The sequence below is a fragment of the Gymnoscopelus microlampas genome (assembly GCF_963454915.1).
Source record: "Gymnoscopelus microlampas genome assembly, chromosome: 14".
Lineage (NCBI taxonomy): Eukaryota > Metazoa > Chordata > Actinopteri > Myctophiformes > Myctophidae > Gymnoscopelus > Gymnoscopelus microlampas.
In genome coordinates, this window is record NC_139951.1 from 49,890,788 (window position 1) to 49,905,310 (window position 14,523).

The following is a 14,523-nucleotide window of genomic DNA, read 5'->3' on the forward strand; positions in this document are numbered from 1 at the left end:
CATAGTTGCTCAACCTTGCTTTCGTTTAGGGTGTTTTTGTAACCCCAAGAGGACACATATGGAACCAAATGGACCCCGACGTGAAATAGGACGCTAAATAGGGCCTACAATAAACGTCAGAAAAGATCAGCATTCATTTTATGTCCTGTGATGTGAATATAAAAAATATGGTTTATTGCGGGGGGGGGGTCATGCATTTTCCTCCAGTCACTCAGGGGGGGTCACAGAAAAATATTTGGAGGTCTGGGGGGGGTCAAGAAAAAAAAAGAAAAAAAAATTACATCTGGACCACGTCCAGTCCCTTAGTGCAGATGCATAAGATTTTTGTAACATAGTATACACACTAAAAGTATCTCCAAATGGAAAAAAAAAAACATTAAAAAAAACTCACCTCCAACATACCTGTCATAACATGACATTAGAGTTTAAACAGTCATTTTGACATTTCAGAAACAAGTTCTGTAAAGTGAAAATCCAAAATGTCTTTATTTACAGTCTATGTACGTTCAATATGACAATATGACAATTTCCCTTGAAGTGAGCTTTGTTCTCTGTAAACAGGATTTATGCAAGATGTTTAATGCATCTGATATCTTGCTATTATTGTCTCCGCCAGGCCGAAATGCATGGCGAGAGTATGTTTTACCCCCTGTCCGTCCGTCCGTCCGTCCGTGTGTGTGTGTGTCCGTCCGTGTGTCCTGTCCGTGTGTTACCAGTTAATCTCCGGCACCGTTGGCCCGGTCGCTGCAAAACTGTGCACACACACTCTCTGGATGCCAATTCAGAACCTCTGCCCCAAATTTTATTTTCACATGGGCCTGTTATAGCGCCACCAGGAGGCCGATTTGTGCAAAACCCATTTTTTGATATTACTTCTACAGATTTTATCCAACCGTCATGCAAATCGGTACACAGTATCTCTATAGTCATGTGATCAACACGGATCTGTCCAATTTTCCAGATTTCATCCTCATTGGCTAAGGTTGGCTTCCAAAGTTTGCAGGATTGGTCTGTTTTGAACAAAATGCCTTAAATAATGAACGCAGCTTGCGATTTCCCTGAAATTTCACACACACACATTCCCACTAGGCTGAGGAAGAAATGCCACCATTTTCACATTGGCCTGTTATAGCGCCACCAGCAGGTCTAATTTAGCAAAACACATTTTTGGAACAAATCATGAATGCAGTGTCCGATTGCCGTGAAAGGCCTAAGAAGAAATGGCACCCTTTTCACATTGGCCTATAGCGCCACCAGGAGGCCACAATAAGGTACCACACCTGGCGGAGACCTGTGCTCTGAGGAGCACTTTTTCTAGTTAGGCTGTGTGTTCAGCAAGTGTGTGTTTCCACAAGGCTCTCACCTAAAGTTGAGTTGAGAATATTTAACTCTGGCTTTGGTGGACACAGCACCTTGTAGATGCATACAGACTATGATTTATGTAAGCATTTACAATTGAACTGGGTTCATGGATTAAGTCACTTAAAAGATGATGTAACATTCTGAATGTTCATTTCTTAGACTGGCTGAATCTGATCTGTTTAATGATTCTGCCTCTTCATTCTTAGGCACCATGTGTACATATGTCTTCAGAAGAAGAGGAGGATGAGGATTCTGGTGAGAGACATGGATCATATTCATCTTTTACACTGTAAGCCTCCAAGCTGCCTCTGATCCACTAACTGTCCTCTGTCTTTACTCTCTACAGAAGACTGCATGAACCTGATGAAGATTATGGAGATAAAAAGTGGAGAGGAAGGTAAATAATGTAACTCTCCTTCATCAATTCTACAATGAACTGTGAGTGTTGGTGTGAATACAACGTGAAGGATTACACACAACTAAATGTTTTCTCTTTAATGTCCTTCCTGCAGAGCTGAACCAAACTGATCTGGATGATTATGATAATGGTAGGAGAGTTTATTTAATTAGTTAATACATAGATCTATGAATCATAAATGTAAATCTAAACCTGGACAAACTGTGGAATTCATCTCCTCTCTCAGAATGTTGTTCCCTTTGACATCATGAGAACATTTGACTTGATGATTCTTATGTTTCTGTCCATGATTAAGCCCTGGTCCTGAAGCTGAGCTTTGCAATGGGATAAATACGGTATAATTCAATTTAGTGTAAATATGTGTAACTGTTGTTATTTGTCCCTCCAGATGAGGTGTACTTGGGATCATGCTGTGATAAATGTCAACATGTCCAGCAGGTCAGATACTCTTCTTGATATACGAACAGTATGTACAGTTACAGTATGTATGGCTGTTGGTGATCCTTAATGATCTCCTGTGTGTGTGTGTGTGTGTGTGTGTGTGTGTGTGTGTGTGTGTGTGTGTGTGTGTGTGTGTGTGTGTGTGTGTGTGTGTGTGTGTGTGTGTGTGTGTGTGTGTGTGTGTGTGTGCTTGGTAGAGCTACGGTGATGAGATGATCATACCTGAGAAACTCTCCAGAGGACGCTTGCAGTGAGTCTGGACGTCACTTTGACATCATCTGCTTCTCTGGTTTCATACTGTAGAGAACCAACGTCTGACATCAATGCCACGAGGCCACTAGAGACCACTAGAGGCCACTAGAGGCCACTAGAGACCACTAGAGACCACTAGAGGCCACTATCCCTCTGCGTCACAGAGATATTTTAACATTGAAAATACCTATAACTTTAACTTCATCCGGTTTAATTATATTAATATTACTTATAAGACTAGTGTGTGTGTGTGTGTGTGTGTGTGTGTGTGTGTGTGTGTGTGTGTGTGTGTGTGTGTGTGTGTGTGTGTGTGTGTGTGTGTGTGTGTGTGTGTGTGTGTGTGCACTCTTTAGGGCTCAGCTGGAAGGACAGGGGACATATGAGTGTGCATCAACAGGCTTGATATTTGAGGCGTCGGAGCAAGTTCTGGTGAGTTATTCCATCCTGTCCTGGTCCAAGTTCAACAAGTTGATCCAGAACCCCTGGACGATTGCTGGTCCCATATTCAACGTACAGACAGTCAACAAGGATTCATCTACCCTCAAGACCATCCAGCTCCCCCACTCCCTGTGCCTGGCTGGTGAGAAGATATGCTGCCTCTCTGTACAATATGATGAATCCAAATAACAGTATCATACAGTGATATTTATTTTACACTATTGTCTGTCTTCAGCCTTTTTTTTTTTAGCTTCAATGCATTTTGTCTTGTTGTCTCTATAAAACTGTCCCTCCATCCTTCCTCCTCATTATCTTCACCTGCAGGCCAGGAAAAAGAGAAGGAATTTGCTGTCCTACACGTCACTGGCAAGGATCCTGTCATTGAGAGAGTCCAGTCCTCTGGTAGTCATCTAAAGTGGTCAGTGTCCTCCCTGTCTCCTGTGGGTGCCATCGCCCGGGACATACAGCAGGATGAACACCACGGAGCGGTGCTGATCTACAAGGATCTGGCGAGTAGTGTCGACACTCACACTTTCCGCATCTACCTCGCCCTCAACTGCAGCTCATGGCATGAAGTAAGGACGGCTCTAAGATGAAGACCGCATGCAAAAGTGCATGTGTTGCTAACAGTTTAGCTTAGCATTTACACAAACATTTTTCATTTTATCAATGACCAACTGTCATCAATATCTTAATATTATTATTAGTTTAGGACTTGTCTTCAACTATTCTCAGAATAATGTTTGACTGCTCAAAACAAATTGTGTTCTCATTTTGACCAACACTTTAACATGGCCTTCAGTATTGAGTATTGATAAGCTCTCAGTCTACATTCTAGTTGGCTAGGAGGAAGTGACTCTTTTCCCTACTCCCCTGTCTCTTGTCCTCCTTCTCTCCTTTTGTCTTCACTTTGTCCACCTGTTGTCCTTGTGTGTGGCAGGACATCAAGAGGGAGTTGGATTTTGAGAAAGGACATTTCTGTAGAGTTTACAAGAATCCCAACTGTCTACTGGTAGAGGGGAAGTACCAGCTCATGAGTAAGCCAAGAGAGGAGATTCACCCTGAGGTGAGTTTGTCTTGATGCTCATTCAGCTTATCATTATGCATGGTGGATGTTTTATTGGTAAAGGTGTAGTTTGGTATACATATGAACATGTTGTATGTATAATGAATGACTGTATGATGGAATATCATGATTAATGTGTTTGTGCAGAATTTGCCATTCACCCTGAAACCAACTGAGTTCAAAGGCTACTTTGAAGCCAGCTTCAAGCAGCCACTTCCCGTCACATTTAATGTTAAAGTGAGAGGCTCTGACGATACTACCTGGTCTGCAATCATTCAACAAGGTACATAATGGACACAGTCCCCTGTCTACTTGAACGTCATTGTTTGTTTATTTTTGAGCGATGGCACCTATCTTTTGTTCTCTTATCAGGTGACTTGGAGAAAAAGCCAAGCATGTTACAACTACTACTTGGTTGGTTTCAGCTGGGCTGGAGACAAAGCAGTACATGTAAGCATGATTCATTTAGTTTACTTTGTGTGATATCAGTATTTTCATCATTGTAGAATCAGACCGTAATTTCCATCTCGCACATACGCACAAAATGTTTTAAGGCTGATATGAGTGCAGTAACTGATTCATTTATGATCCACCTCATAAATAATCTCTCAAGAACAGATTCTGCTCTGCGTTTGAAGCTGTTGGGGGGGGTTCGTCATATCGCGTACGCACTGGCCTACAAGTGGGCGTGCTTTCAGATCAGGAAGCAGGCCGCGCTTTACCCAATCAAATGTAGTGGGCGGGATTTACGTGTCCGCCGATCCTTCCCCACTCGAAACAAACCGAAACTCATTTAACAATAGCGTCCTCGGAGCAGACAAAACCACAGAAAGATTTTCACATTTTAACTTGCTCTTTCATCATAGAAACAAGTGGGCTTATAACCAAAACCATCCATGTTCTCTGGGAGAAGTGGTGTTAGTGTTCCGTGTATAAATATTGTTAGTGGGAATGAAAACATAGTCGCACCACCGGAAGTGAAAGGCTGCAGGCAGACCAAAACCCTGGTTTCCTTGCGCACGGGTGCTACGTCGACTTCCTCCCAGAGCCAACTGAGCTGTTTTTCCTTTTCATTTGGCGATGGGTTCCCAGATTGCCTCATAAATACCACAAATCTACCCAATCAGAACTAGCCTCTGACATTACTCTGATGTCATCTGATGGCTGATAGATCCAAACGATATGGAAAAATAACCTCAGTATCAAACCTGGGAAAAAGAGACACCAGTCGGTCATTTCCAGAAGTCAGCGCTTTGACTATGATTTATAATCATGATTAATCACAGCTAACCTGTAATGAATCTGATTAAAACGCTCACTCTTTTAACAAAAGAGTGAGGCTACAGCGTCTCTTCAAGAAGAACAGTGTAATGTAACTATGTATTGTTGTCTGTAGGTGAGGCTACAGTGTCTCTTCTAGAAGAACAGTGTAATTTAACTATGTATTGTTGTCTGTAGGTGAGGCTACAGTGTCTCTTCAAGAACATCAGAGTCTTCATCCTGAGTCAGAACCAAACACAGAGCCTGACTCACATCATGTTCAGGTAAATATAAATGGGACATTTCAGAAGTAACAGAGCTGATTGAAGATAATAACAATACGATTGAAGATAATGTTTAATCAAAGACAGATTGGTCCTTTAGACACAGGACACATGACACTGTCACTCAACCTATTGAAGTGTCTGAGGGTTTGTTTGAGATACATTATAATATAATGTATCTCAAACAAACCCTCAGACCCTCACAAACCCTCTTGAACATATTATGTTCAAGCGGCGAGATTACATACAAAGTCAATGCAATGACGCGACTTTGAACATCTTTGTATTAAGCTGTGAGAGCGAGGCGAATGGGGCGATGCAGAAGAAACGCCCCGTCGCCTCGGTATCTTCTCTCCAGGTGGAAAATCCCAACTGAAGCAACACTCGCTTCCCACCAACACTGGACAGCGTAACGATTCAAGCGATGACAGATATTTTATTTTGCGGTGGGAATGCTCCTTAACACTCTTCCAGGAAGTAATATGCTCCAGTAATACTGACAATTATATTCATAAATCAACCTTTGGAACAACAGCTACACCTTTGACATGTTTCACAAAGATCTGCAATCAGTCTTGATGAACTAGAGTTTAGTGTTGACTCAAGTCAAGTCAAATAACACATTTGTCACAGACACCTGGTTTTAACCTTTGCTTTGGAAAGTGACTTTCCGGTTGAGGATATGTTTCATCAGAAAATGAATGTTGAATATAGGGAGTAGACTAAACTTACTGAGCTAGACTTTATCACCCAGTCTTTACCCTGGAGTGTCAGCCCTAGGGCTGATACCTGTTGTATTTATCTATTATTCTGGTGAGCTCTATAACATATTATAGTATCTACTTGCTCTATAGTTTCCAGAACAAGAGTGTGACTTCACACACTTCACTGGACAGCATTTATATAGCGCTTTTCTCCAAAGTGCTTTACAACTGAAACAAAACCCTCATGACAGCAGAAACACACATATACAGTTAATTTATATTGCCAACACATCTGTTCAGGACAGCCTACTGATCATTCCCTCAGAATGTGTTTATGATTTATTCAATTATTAATGGATGTCCGTATAAGCATCCATATGCAGCCATAATGTCTATTCAGATGGAGTTTACATTATTTGTTCCTACATACAGAGTGATGGGTCCAGTACAACAGCATTAAAACCAAGCATCTCTGGTGGATTCAGTGATGATGAAACAGTGGCTGAAGGTGTAATGCAGGTTGCAGGTTAGTTTCCTGTTTCTAATGTCATTCAAACTATTATTACAGCATTTATTTTAACATATTTCATGTACTGGAGGAATAGAGTTTAACATTTAAATGAAAACAGTGTTGCTACAGTTATCAAATAAAGACAAATATGTTGAATTGGTCAGATTTTCTGATTCTTCCCATAATGATGTAATTTAGTGAATCAGTTCATTGAATATTGTGTCTAGTGTTTGATGCCGCTTGTAGCTTAGAAGCTGATTTTTTTCTTCACATCATGAACATGAAAGTAATTTCTGTTACATTATCAGCTCATTCTTTTTTTCTCTCAAATAAATAAGAACCTCAGATTAACATGTAAGCTTTTTATAGTTTAGAATTATTATTTTTTTTTTTGTATTAATATGAGTTAAAATAATGTAAGTGGGCTTGCTAGGTTTAGTTTTAATTTTGTGAAAAGGCTTAGTATTAATTTAGTTTTTAAACCTTTTAGTGTTAGTTTTTAGCTTGTTTTATTGTTTTATGGGGTCTTTATCAGTATTGAGATGAAACAGTCTGAACATTTTGAATAAAATAATAATTGTTATAACTGCCACAGCTAAAATATATGGAAGATAGATGTAATATCAAACCAAAACGTTTCAGTTAACTTTCTTTTTTTAGTTAGCTGTGTAAAAGGTTTCATTTTTTTATTTGACCCTGAAATCAAACTACAAACTACAGAATGAATGGTTAATAAGAGACAACAAGTTCCGTGTGCCACTATTTATACTTTTAGGAGAGCAGATGTCAAGTAATACAGTATAATAGTCTGACTTTTATATTGACAGACATGAAAGCTAACTTTGTGAAGAAGAACTGGGGTCGTCTAATTGAACACGTCACAGCGGTTCTGAGCATCGCAGACGACCTCTTTGGAAAAGACTTTGTCACGACTGAGACTTATAGCGAAATCTGTAACGCAACGACCAGGCAAGCTCAAATGAGAACACTGCTTCTCACTGTTCATCTAAAAGGAACTGCAGCAATATCAGCATTCTACGAGTCTCTGCAGCAGCACGAGACGTGTCTCTTCAACGATCTGGGTAAGAAAAAAACACTTCAAATCCCTCCATAGGCGGCGGGTAATGAAGGCTAGGGTAGTCTAAGCCTTCCCAAATGTTATGCTGGGAAATTCTGGGAATTGTGCAAATTATATATAATATATGTGCACAGCATTATTAATTTTTTGATAATAAATCAGTAAAATCAGGCAAAAAATATGAATTAAATAACCTAACCCTAACCCTAGGCCTATAACCCAAATAAAGTAACCAAAAACCAAAAAGAAACTAATATAATCCGCCCAGAAACCACATTTTTTTGTACGGATTTCGGCGCCCGCTTGCGGCCGACCCGCCGCCTTCCCAATTGTCAAGCTCACCCGCCGCCTATGAATCCGTCTTTCAGTCCAGTCTGTTGGAGGTCTGTGTGACAGGCTTTTTCTTTTTCTTTTCACATTCCAGCAGAAGGTCCTGGCAGATAAACACATTCCAGCTGAAGGTCCTGGCAGATAAAGCATTGAAGATGAATGAAGAGACAACAACTAGTCCACTACGTCTCTTTGATTTGTACTTTAATTGAGAGAAACATGTGATGTGATCATTAACCTTTTTTATGAGTTTCTGCTAGATTGCAGGATGTTGTACAGAAAGAAAAATATCGATAGAATGATCTTAATGTCTATGATCCTAGATTACTATTGCCATGCATTTGACGCATTACCTCATGTTGTCCTTGTTTACTGTAAATAACTCTGGATTAAATGGACATTTTGCCGATTTTGCATCAAACCCCTATTTTTATCTAGGTCTAGGACCCATAAACATGATCCTGGTGTGTTTTTTGTGTTTATCTGTATTTTTAGAATTGTATCCATATCCTTTAATCCAGAGTCACGCAGCCTCCCCTCCCCACAAGGAAGGGCAGTGTCCCAAAGCATTATGGTCATTGTAGTAATGCAGCAGTCCAGTCAAACCCCAGTCAAACACACAGACCTCTATATTTTTCTGGCCAGAGGGTGCACTTTTTTTTTTGCTATTTTGCTACTGTTATCTACTACAAATATTATTAACATTGAGTGACTGGAAGTTCTTCCAGGGGTGAAAGAGCGTCTGCTAAATGCCTTAATTGTAAATTGAAGATCGAAACATTTGTTTTTATTTTGACAGCCTGTGTGACAACTTTGACAGGAAGAAGCCGAACAAGCTTCTGTGTCAAATTCCACTTGGTAACTTATTTTGTTTTGTTAAGTAGGGCGGGTCCCTGATTATTTAACAAGTCCTGTATTCGTTTTTTGGAGGCACTACCCACACCTGTAGCTGTGTTGCTCATTCCACGAATGCTCGATCCTTAAAAGCTCTACCTTGTTGTAAAGGTGACTAATGAATGATAAACATGATATAAAACACAATACCAATTGGTATCATTAAAGGGGAGATATAATTGACCAAAGTTAGGTTTCCGAACTTTTTTGGGGCAGTTTATATACATAGTGGTGTCAGTGGCATGCATGTGTAGTCTGTGTCGGAGAGAAGTAATATAGGGACAGTTTTAAATATGTTGTTGTTGCATAATAACTACAGGCTGACTAACACATTTGGTAGTAAATACAAATTTTGTAACAGGATCATAACATGGCTGGACTATACACACTAATAAAACCTTTTCATTTTGATTGTAACAAATCAATGTTTTACATTATATTTAGAACATATAAACACATAATTGAACATAATGTGTCTGAATTGGACGCATTGGGGGACATCATGACAGGGCACCATGCATCTGACACGCACGCACGCACGCACACACACACAGGTTTGTATTACTATACTTGTGAGGACAATTAACATTTTAAGACTCAATTTTATGAATGGCGTGTTTAATGGATTCCGCATTTTTAGCCTAAAAAAACCTAATGAACCTCATGAATACAAACCTCTCCAAAAATTGAAATGGCCTTGGACTTCTACATCCCAGTCTGCATTAGAGTCCTGGTAGCCATGCAAGTACTTTGAAGACCTCCATACTGTACATGCTGCACCGCCCATCAGGACAGCTGGAGGTAAGCATTGCCATGGGATGCTCAATCTCTCCCATCCTGTTTGTTGCAGCCTTTGAGGTCGTCCTCATAGGGGCCACGAATATGGTTTTATCAGTGAAACTGCCTTCTGGTCAAAGGCTACCAGCAGTGAGAGGCTATATATGGACGATATCACCACCATACTCCACACAGCAGCACGTACAACGAGACTGCTGAAGAGGATAGACATGCTTGTGGGCGGGCCGAGGATGAAGATCAACCCCCCCCCCCCCCCAAATCACGCAGTCTGTCTATCAGGAAAGGAGTCAGAAGCGACAACACCATCTTTGTAGCAGGCGGCGAGGACATCCCATTACTGGTAAGTGAACCCGTCTGGCAGCCTGGGTCGAAACATACACTGCAGAGCTCTCTGACAGGCAGATGGGGGAGACGCAGTGGTGTAAAGTAACCAAGTACATTTACTTAAGTACTGTACTTAAGTACAATTTTGAGGTATCTATACTTTACTTGAGTATTTCCAATTTCCAATACTTCTACTTCTACTCCACTACATCTCAGAGGCAAATATTGTACTTTTACTCCACTACATTTACTTGAAAACTTTAGTTACTAGTTACTTTTCAGATGTAAATTATGATATTATGAAATATACATTAACCACTTTAGCCCTATTTTATACCTAAGCTATTTGAAAATAGCCGATCTACAAGCTCACAACGCGTCGTGCTGCGACGCGTTGTGAGCTTGTAGATCTGCTATTTTCAAATATTTAGTACTTTTACTTTTGGATCAATCAGAGCCAGCTCCCCGGCAAATACAAAGTATGGTGTTACCGGTTCATACTGTACCAACGTGTGATTACATGTGGCCTCTGAAGATGAGCAAAATCCCCTCCTCAGAGGTAAGCAAGATGGACGGGCTGGCAAACCTGTTCATCAGGAAGTGGCAAGGCAATGAGTGGACCATGATTGAGTGTCAACCTGGGGAAACAGCTCCAGTTCTCCAGGGAGATTGTGGAAACATCTCTCTGGTCAGGCCTAGTCATGTGGTCAGAGAGGCTTGCAAGACAGTCATTCAAGAGCTGGCAGAGGAGGCAGAGAAAGGCAGCTTCTGGCCGTGGCTAAGGAGGAAGCATAGGAGTTGGGGGCCTAACAACGCCTAGGGAATCAGCAGGGGGTTAGGGGAGAGATCCCTGCCATCGGACAACTGGCCCCGGGGTGCAGTCCGAAGAAAGAGAAAAAAAAGACAAGAAAAAAACATACAGGTAGGACAAGACAAAGACTAGACTAGGACAACAGTAACTCAGTCGCACTGTGATAGCTTTAAATTATCTAATACATACAGCTCACTGTCTGTCTGTCAAATATACATGTATTAAACCAATAAGGAGATTCATATTTAGGATTTATTCCAGAGAAAATATCTTACAAGCGTAGGAAATGCTTGGAGATAGCTTCCAGATAATACCCTTAACTCTTTGACTGCCAGACATGAAACATATTTTGCGACTACCAGCGATTTACAAGTGTTATCACTAACCTTTCAAAAATCATCTCCAGTATGATCGATCCCCCGATCGCTTTAAAATACGTTTCCGAGTCCCGTAGAATTTTTTTGGGGGAAGCGAGTCGCCGCGATCATCCGTGGCCAGTTGAATGTAGGCTGAAAACAGACAAAAAGCAACACAAACAGAGACAAATCCACTCCTCCTGAACTCAAATTACAAGGAAGGAAACAGACATTTTTTTGGGCGATCACGTGACCCGCTGCTTCTCTCCTTCACAGGGAGCTAAACGGTGACCCATAGGCGAGCGAGCAGCGCCATCTAGTGGAAAACCACTGAAAACGCAAAATCTAGTCATTATCGTCATTGGCAATGTGAGGCATAGCAAAATATGACAAGAAATATTGTCATTGGCAGTTAAAGAGCTAAGGGTCCATTTGGACCCCCTGGCAGTCCTTGGACCGACGTGGAGAACCAGTAACCTACTTGATTGACCAACAAACTGTCGGCTTTGTGTGATTGGACCAAACTTTGCATGACGGTTTGTGCGCCGGAAGCAATATTTGTGCAGCGCACGCAATAACAGTCCATAACTTTGCTGTGAGAGATGTTTTGCTGGACGGTACCTCTGAGAAGACCAAAAGGATCCTATGATGCTCTGGTCACTGTAGGACACTGGCTGTACTCCTTCGTAGGTTCCGCTCACCTGACTCACCTGGACACCCTCAGCGGTGAGATCTGTGTGCACATCTTAAACACGGTGGCTTTATGCTGGGTGAAGTTGCCCTTGGTGACAACTGGAGGACGAGGAGAGCGTCCCTCTGAGGTTCCCTACATGCACACAGGCCACTCGGCTGTGCTGGTAGAGGATATCGTCTACATCTGGGGGAAGGAGTTTACTCGCGGTAACCAGCTGTATGTGTTCCACGTCGACGCCCACAGATGGCTGAAGACCGAGGTTTCTGGGACTGTTCCAGAGGCGAGGTGCCACCACTCAGCCTGTGTCCTGGGGAAGGTCATGTACGTCCATGGAGGATACATTAGACCACCTGAATTCAGTAACGACATCTACAAGTTGGACACCACCGCGATGGTCTGGTCTTTAATTAACGCCCGAGGAGATCTGCCACCTGCCTCGTCAGAGCACTCTGCCACCGTCATCGGGACAAAGATGTTTGTATTTGGGGGTCAGATGGGTGTGCCCTTTGTCCTCCAGGGCTACTACAACGACGTCAGAGTGTTTGACACAGAGACCGACTGCTGGCTGAGCACGCCTTCTTCAGCACAGTTTCCTGGAAGACACTCTGCTCACGATGCCTTTGCCTACAATGGAGAGCTGTACGTATTTAGTGGCGACGAGACCTTCAGTGGTCTGTGGAAGTTCAATACAAAAACCTTCTCCTGGACGAAGGTTGAGCCCAAGGGGAAAGGCCCGTCAAAGAAGTCTGATATGCACTGTTGCATGGTGGGAGATCGTGTCTTCCTCTTTGGTCGAGAATTGTACATCTTAGACTTGAGTCCTAGTATGAAGACCTTATGTAAGCTAGCGGTTATCCGGTACGGTCTGGAGCAGTCTGAACTCCCACACGACGTCAGGTGGGAACTGGCAGCCATGACATCAGGTGGGGACTTGCATCAGCTGGGAACTGGCAGCGGGTGGTAACTGGCAGCGGGTAACTGGCAGCGGGTGGGATCGCGTTGTGAGCTTTTAGATCTGCTATTTTCAGAGCAAACATAAAATTACTTCTCCATTAGTCCCTCTGTTACGGCCAGCTGCATTTGTATTAATTATTATTATTTGGTATTTGATATTTTGGTGTAATTATGATGCTTTGGAATATTGTGGTTTTACTTGTGGCTTGTGTTATTGTTTTCCTTCTGTGTTCCTTATAAGGTGGAGGATGGTGCTGTGAATGATGTGTTAAAGGGTGTGGTGCTGATTGCTGGTGTGAGTGTGAAGTGTCTGATTGAACACAGGCAGTGTTACGGATTAACAGGTCTCTCCTCATTCGTCGCTCCTGTCAACGCCCTAGCTGTGATTGGCTGTGGCTCTGGGTCCAACTATTCAAAAGCCTCAGTTTGCTCTGACAACTCTGAGGATTGGCAGCTGAACAGCAACAGAGACTCAATTCCTCTCATCCTCCAACCAAACCTTTGTAACCTTGTTTGATTAATTTTGCTTGGTTGCCTTTGTTAAACCTTTACCTTTAGTAACTGTTGATCTCGGTTAATAGAGTTTCACTTCAAGCTTCAGTTATCATTGTTTGCATCGTTTGATTTAATCTGTGTAAATATGATTCATTCATTCATTCATTCATTCATTCATTCATTCATTCATGTAGGGGTGTTTGGTGCTTTTTGTTTGGGCTCATCCCATACCCTCCAATCTCCACTTGTTTATTATTTTGTTAGGTAAGTAGGTTTAGTATTAGTGTATTGTTTGTTTTGGTCAGGGGTTTATGTTAGGGTTTTCTTTTCAGTGTTTAGATGATTTAAACCAACACCCTGAAGTCACTTGACTGAGAGAAACACTACAAATATTTCTGCTGAAGAAAATAAATATATATTCAGTTTGAAGTCAGCTGTCGTCCTCCATCTTTGTGTTGCACTCCCTACCCTAGACAGGGGGGGCGTAGCATAAATTGGGGGCTCGTCTCGGTCTAAATTACCCTATTACGTAAATCCTTCAGACATGTGCAAGTTAGTTACTGTAGGTATTGTTTATTCTGGTTTTGATTGGTTTTGATTTAAGGTTACTGTTGGTTTGGCGGTCTCTGTTTTCACTTAGAAGTTGATGCTTTGCTCCAGGTTGGTAGGTTATTCTACTGTATTTATTTTGAAATGGTTTATGTAGATGAGTTCGCAGTTTCCCACCGTCGAGAAATTGGACAATTGCACTAAAGCAGAGTTGCTATTGATTGCTAAAGTGATTAAACTTTCTGTTCCAGCGGGTGCCAACAAAGCCGAATTGAAGACTTGTGTGTCACAGCAGCTTACTGATGAAGGTATCCTGGAGTCGTCAAATATCGAGCCAGCGGTGAGTACAACTGTGCACTCAGGGGAGAATGTGGATTTGTTTTAAGAGACGTCAAAAGACGTCATTGGCAGGGAATGTTAATGTAGAGCGAAAACAGAAAAAAACACTACTAGTATAGAGCCCTGAGGTATTCCGCTCAACAACGTATGGGGGTTTATAAGAGT

At 41.8% G+C, this 14,523-nt stretch overlaps 1 protein-coding gene across 1 annotated transcript in view; it reads left to right on the forward strand.

Annotated features, from left to right (window-relative positions):
- Window positions 1–8,531, forward strand: part of LOC311060286 (uncharacterized protein) — a 32,912-nt gene extending 24,381 nt beyond the window's left edge. The window contains exons 9-22 of the mRNA XM_084078422.1: window positions 1,569–1,617; window positions 1,709–1,759; window positions 1,875–1,910; window positions 2,169–2,218; window positions 2,419–2,471; window positions 2,827–3,053; window positions 3,236–3,486; window positions 3,852–3,977; window positions 4,125–4,260; window positions 4,350–4,427; window positions 5,436–5,521; window positions 6,658–6,751; window positions 7,564–7,818; window positions 8,239–8,531. Of these exons, the coding sequence (XP_083934548.1) occupies window positions 1,569–1,617; window positions 1,709–1,759; window positions 1,875–1,910; window positions 2,169–2,218; window positions 2,419–2,471; window positions 2,827–3,053; window positions 3,236–3,486; window positions 3,852–3,977; window positions 4,125–4,260; window positions 4,350–4,427; window positions 5,436–5,521; window positions 6,658–6,751; window positions 7,564–7,818; window positions 8,239–8,258 (1,512 nt within the window). The 3' untranslated portion in view covers window positions 8,259–8,531. The remainder of the gene's footprint in view (window positions 1–1,568; window positions 1,618–1,708; window positions 1,760–1,874; window positions 1,911–2,168; window positions 2,219–2,418; window positions 2,472–2,826; window positions 3,054–3,235; window positions 3,487–3,851; window positions 3,978–4,124; window positions 4,261–4,349; window positions 4,428–5,435; window positions 5,522–6,657; window positions 6,752–7,563; window positions 7,819–8,238) is intronic.
- The last annotated feature ends 5,992 nt before the right edge of the window (window positions 8,532–14,523 follow it).